The sequence below is a fragment of the Rhinolophus ferrumequinum genome, chromosome X, assembly GCF_004115265.2.
Source record: "Rhinolophus ferrumequinum isolate MPI-CBG mRhiFer1 chromosome X, mRhiFer1_v1.p, whole genome shotgun sequence".
In the NCBI taxonomy this organism is placed as follows: Eukaryota; Metazoa; Chordata; class Mammalia; order Chiroptera; family Rhinolophidae; genus Rhinolophus; species Rhinolophus ferrumequinum.
Window position 1 is genome coordinate 52340163 of NC_046284.1, and position 6000 is coordinate 52346162.

Below are 6000 nucleotides of genomic sequence, written 5' to 3' on the forward strand. Positions count from 1 at the left end.
GTGTCCAATAGAAAGTTGGCAACCAGGGTCTGAGGCTCAGGGGAGGGAATAGCCTGGAGATACAGACTTGGGAATCATCTGTCTTAGTAGGAAACGAACAGAGATCATCCAGGGAGGGAGAACGTATGGAGTGAGAAGAGGGAAGGCCCAGGAATACCGCTACTCAAGGTGGCCGCGCAGCTTCCTGGCGGGCACCACCGCCAGGGCTCGAGTCAGGCAGGGCCGGTGTTGGAAGCCGGCTGTGGGGCTCCGTGGCTGAGCGCTCTTGGCGAAGTCGGGTACCCTCCCTGTGATCAGCAGTCACACCTGGCGAGAATGCGCATCTCACAGGAATGCTGGGCGAGGACTTGAGAAGATGTGCCAGGTAAATACAGCACCTGCGGTCAGGAAGCCTCCGCTTCCTGCTCTCTCGGTGACTCCCCCATTGCCACCACACCCGCACCCGGGTCGCCCCTGCTGGGTCCTCGGGGATGGGAGTGAGGAGGGCGGGTCCGGGGCTGAGCTCGGGTGACGCGGCGCTCACGTGACTGGCTGGGCGCCCTTGTGGGCTGCAGACCTGGCGCCCGCCCTGCGGTGCCGTCCTGGCGCCCACCGCTCCCGTCGCCTGTGTGGAACCAGCTCCCTGAGCTGCCCAGGCGGCGGGCGGGCTTCCGCGAGCACGAGGAGGCGCGGGCCTGGCCCGGGCCGCAGGTCAGTGTGCAGCTGGGCGCTGTCGGCGGCCCGGGCAGGGGAGGGGGTGGATGCGAGCAGGATCCGTGAGCCGCTGCGGGGCGGGGGTCAGAGGGGGGGAGAACGAGGGGTCCAAGATTGGGGAGAAGGGGGTCATGGCGCAGGCATGGGCAGGTGGGGAGGGAGCACCCCGCTAGAGACCCTGCCGCCTCCTCGGCTCCCCAACTGTGTGCCCTCCATCCATTCTCGAGCCTAAAATGGGGTGGAGCCCCTGCAGTGCGACAGTGAAACGTAGGCATGTTCTGGGAATCACCCCCTTCTCACACACTGCGCCTATGAAGAAATATTGACCTTCGCGAAAAGGGGGTGAGGGTGGGGCAGGTTGCCTGCAGGGGAGGGGGACACAGAGGCCCAGTAGTTTGGACAGCGTCCTCGTCTGGTGGCTAAGGCGTGAAAACAGATACTGTGACTGAGGTGCGGGTCGGGGGAGGTAAGGGAGGAAAATGTTGAGTGAGGAGAGCTGAGATTCAAGAAAGAGACCTGAGTCCCTGTGCATCCATGGAACTCCCAGTCCCTTCCCTTGTCTATCTGCAGGTTTATGTGTCTGTTGTTCTCAGAATTGCACTAAGCTAGAAAAGGAGGAGGAAGCTATCCAGAATTCCTGCTGGTCAGTGAAGAAGGAGTGTGGCTGGACAGGAACCCAGAGGTGTGGGGAGTGTGGGGGGCACCGCCCAAGCAGAATTTGGCGCCCCACTGCCCACCTCCCAACACATTTACACACACTCCACCTCCTAGATCAATGGCAGGGCCTGCCAGAGACATGGTTGGCTCAGGTGTGTGGGAGGAATGGTGGGGGAAAGGGTGGCGGAAGGCACACTTGGAGGACTGGGCCAGGTTAGGGGAACCTGACGAGGGGCAAGATGCAGTATCACAGGCTTGCATTCCACCCTCAAGCTTTCAGTCTCCCTTATCTCCTCTTTGTCTCCTCTTCCTCCCCACTCCACCCCCAGGACAGGAAAAGGAGGGGACATCTTAACATGGAAGAACTCTGCAATGAAAATGAAGCAGTGCCTGAGAAGCAAGTAAAGATGGAAAACCAAGAACAGCCACAGGATGCGGGAAAGCCAGCAATAGCTGGTACTCTGGATGACAAGAAGTTAGAAAATGAGGAAAAGATAGAAAACAAGAGAAAGACAGAAGATGAGGAAATACTTAAAGATAAGGAAGAGCCAGAGGAGGGAAAGCCAAAAGAAGAGGGAAAGCCAGAGAGCCAGGAAAAACCAAAAGAAGAAGGAAAACCAGAGAATGAGGGAAAACCAAAAGAGGAAGGAAAACCAGCCAGTGAACCAAGGGCTGCAGGAAAGCGCCCAGCTAGGGATGATGTACCCAGGAAAGCCAAAAGAAAAACCAACAAGGGGCTGGCTCAGTGCCTCAAGGTGTACAAGGAAGCCGTTCATGATATGCATTTGAGCAATGAGGAGATAAGAGAATTTGACGAGATGGCTAGGGGCGAGGATAAGGTGAAGAAAACCAGACAGAAATTGGGGGGAGAGAGGTTATGTGGATGGAAAAAAGTTTACAGGACCCCTACCACCTGAGGGGCCCAAGGGAACTCTGGGGTGGCCACAGGGCCCCACAAAGGGTCTTTGAAGGCATTCCTTTAGTGTAGTGTTTGGCAGGCATTTGCCAGGCTCTGGGCTTTAACCTTATGCTAATACTTTGCTTTAGGTGTCAAATCTTGTTGCCAGCAGCCTTTTGACCCAAAAAGAACACTCTTATCAGTAGGGAATTTTCACCCATGTGCACTGCAAAGGCATTATGATGCTTGGAAAAATAAAGCAGCTTATATCATCTACAGAATCAGTTCACTTTTGTAAAAAACATAAATTTATATAGTACATCTATGCCCAAGAAAAATGGAAAATTTTTTTCACTAAAAGGTTAACAATGTTTTTTCTGAGTTGTGAGGTTGTGGGCAATTTATCTTCTTTGTGTATTTTCTACTCATCTGTTTATTTTTCCCTAAAAACCACACATTACTTTTCTCATAAAGAAATACTAAAACACAAAAAAAGGAAAACAATGCATAAAATAGCAATACAAAGAGAACTGTTCAGTGAGTTTTAAAGGCAGTGGAGGCAAAATTCTTGTCAGAACTTAAAAATATGTAAAACTCACATTATCCCTGGGACTCATATCTAGAGGAATCAACCTGGTAGTTATAACAGATTCATTATTGTAAAGACCAGTCTTTTTATCTGTGCAATGGGGATCATACTTGCCTCACAGAATTGCCGGGTGGATTAGATGAGGTACTTAATATGGGAGCTGTGTTGGGCTGGTCTCTACCTTTCCTCCTACACTAGCAGGACCAGAAACCCATCAGACACTTGAAGGAGGGTTGAGGTACATCTCACCTGTGCCCAGGAATAAGTACAGGAAGCCAGAAGGTGGGTGTCACCCTCCACTGGATAGTCAGGTCTGCTGTGCACTCTGCTTCTCATGAGTCTTGTTTCCTCTTAAGGCCCCCACTGCTGCTGATGGGCGAATATCCTCAAGGCGACAAAGCCCAGGTGATTTCCCTGGAGTCCACAGTGAGCCCCAAACCTGCGCCAGCCATGACACCTATAGAAGTAAGGATAAATCTCTTTTCTTCATACTTATGCTTACGCAAGTGGGTAACACCTCAATGATGTTTCAGCCTCTAATGGATTTCAGATTTTTTAGTAAAACAATCCTTTCTGCATTTGTTGTTTTGTAAGTGTGTTTTTGTATATAGTCATTTCTCCACCAGATTCAGTTATGGGAGGCTGGGATAAAATCTGAGTGGTACACAGTTTTTCTCATCTGTCAGTGCCTTATCTGCTTGATTCCTCTTTCCTTAGAGGAAATGATCTCCTGGGAAATTCCTGCCAGGTCCCACCTTATAAGGTTTGCACACCTACCTACACTTGTGGTTTTTTAGAGCATTGCTACTCAAATAGTAGTCCAGCTGCTATGGACCAGCTGCATCAGCATCACCAGAGAGATAGTTAGAAATGCAGAATCTCAGGTCCCCATCCCAAACTTACTGAATCAAAATTTCCATTTTAACAAAATCTGTAGGTGATTCCTGTGCCCATTAAAGTTTTAGAAGCACTGGTTTATAAGGAGACTCTCCTCAGCCTTGTCACTCCCACTTTCACATAAAATATGTACCTAGAAGGATAAATACATGTGCTACATTAGACAAGTTATTAAATAGACCTGTGTTTGTCAAACTGCAGTTCCACACCCCCTACATTAGTAGGGAGTTAAACAAATTCAATGAGTTGACCTGCAATGTCTTCATGAAGTAGGGTAGAATAAAATTGATTAGGGCCAAATAGTAAATATTAGATTATATTGCAGTTAGGTAGGGTGAGTACTGTTTTGTGAAATTTGTGTTTCAGTTATGTATATATGTATGTTTGTACACCCTGAGTTGTGATTAAAAAAAGTCTTTCTGATTGTGTGCTGAAGTTTTTGTTTGTTTGTTTTGTTTTGTTTTTAATTGACACTGCATTACACTCTGCTTCTCAAAGCACAATCTGTCCTTTCCATCCTGGCACCTCTAATGCCGAGCACAATGCCTTGAAAGTAATAAGTTCTTAATAAATTTGTAAATAAGAACAGTTGAGTTAGAAGTTCTTGTCCCAGATCATTCCAGGTGTAAATAAATAACTGTACTCCTCTAGGAGGGTTTACTTGCAGTTCCAAATGGAAGATCATGTAGAAGAATTTGTACTACAAATTTTACCTTATCTCATTTTATTAATGCATGCATGTTTTTAAAGTTTGCTAATCTTCCACATATCAGAATCACCAGAGGACTTTGTTGAAAATGTAAACTCCCGATTCCCACCCCAGATCCACTGAGTAGAGCTCTAGAATCCCCATTTTTAACAAACTTGCTAGGTGATTGAGATTCATACTAAAGGCTAATGTCCACTGACATATATTCATTATGCTCTCAGTCATATTAAGCATAAAACACCATAAGGTAAGCAGAAGAAAAGAGTTACAATGTCTGTTTTGGGGAGGGGTAGGGGAGTTGAAGGCCTTTTTAAAGTATAAAACAAAGTTTGGAAGTAAGAATCCATAAGGGTAAGATTAATATATCTACTGAAGAGATCTTGAAAGTGTCTTTAGAGCAAATCACACCTATAATCAAAGGCAAGTGAAAGGCATATCATAATATGGTGTATTTCCTTTTCCAGATGCTATGATAATTATGGCAGCTAAACAGTAGCATTGCTAAAAAGATGCATGAGATCCCAAATGTCAATGCTTGCAAATCCGTAGTTTAGTGCAGGGGAAAAAAATAGGGTGCAATACAGCAACAGCATTAAGGATATGCCTCATAGCTACAAGCTGTGTCATAGTGAGGGGTCTGGAGAGGCTAGGTATGAGCTCCAGTTGTCTTCCCTCTCTATAAAAGCCCTTAAAATACACACTTCTTCTTTTGGATCAGGAACCACTGATGTGTGCACAAAGTACATCAGAACCAGAGAGCACAAAATGGAGTCTCAGGCCAGGATTCTCACACATCGCTGGTTATGTAGGCATATTCTTGCTATGTAGCCAGCTTCAACAGCAGAGCTCTTGGTGAGAAGGTTCACCTAGATCAAGTGCAAATGATTAACTTGTTACCAACAAACAAAGCCGAAAAACTGGTACAACGCACCCAAAACTCCTCAGACCCATGGTTATAAAACAACACTCTTAGTATGTTTCATGTCTTTACCATGGGTCAGTGCCACACAGGTACATTTCTTATTTCAGTAGAACAGCTCAGAAAAATCCCAGTCCTGTTAGAACTAACTCTCTAAGAACAATGTACCTCTAACCCTCTTTACAATGTGAATAAAGCTGAATAGAGATATCCTTTCTCAGTGCAGACACAATTCCCAGGGGTACTACTAACATGGCCCTCACCCATGTGCTGGATCTCTCTCCATATTCCCATACAGATTCACTCTCCACACCCCTCCACCCTGTTCTGTATCCTGGGGATTCTGACCTGTATGGACTACATCAAAGGACTCCCTTGTCCTTTGGGAGCCAGCAATGGACAATGTGGTCAGGAAATTTTCCTCCCACCTTGTTCCCTGAAGTGTCATGGGATGCTGACTGAGTTTCTTCTCCAAAGGTTCCTGGAAGATGGCCCTTTCCAGATAGGCTCTATATCTCCAGCTTTTAGTAACCCCTCTTTCCCTTTGTCCCTCAGGCCTAGGACTGATAATCCTACCTTTACTAGAAAAGGAGTGTTGCACTATCCCTTCTGGTTTTTCAATAACCTTCCCACATCCT

The 6000-nt window shown here is 46.9% G+C and overlaps 1 protein-coding gene across 3 annotated transcripts; it reads left to right on the top strand.

Annotated features, from left to right (window-relative positions):
* Nucleotides 1-130: 130 nt before the first annotated feature.
* On the top strand, nt 131-4061 carry TCEAL2 (transcription elongation factor A like 2). Of its 3 annotated transcripts, none has more exons than XM_033103715.1 (3): nt 131-690; nt 1680-2189; nt 3194-4061. In XM_033103715.1, the coding sequence occupies exons 2-3, from the start codon at nt 1707-1709 to the stop codon at nt 3428-3430; spliced, it is 720 nt and encodes a 239-aa protein (XP_032959606.1). In that variant the 5' UTR covers nt 131-690; nt 1680-1706; the 3' UTR covers nt 3431-4061. The 3 variants fall into 3 exon arrangements, with proteins under 3 accessions (XP_032959606.1, XP_032959605.1, XP_032959607.1); XM_033103714.1 differs by having other exon boundaries at nt 131-364; XM_033103716.1 differs by having other exon boundaries at nt 131-364; nt 1680-4061.
* Nucleotides 4062-6000: the final 1939 nt, after the last annotated feature.

Coding starts and splice junctions, on each gene's coding strand:
- TCEAL2 (XM_033103714.1), top strand. Junction 2,190..3,193: donor TGGCTAGGGGCGAGGATAAG/GTGAAGAAAACC, acceptor TTTCCTCTTAAG/GCCCCCACTGCTGCTGATGG.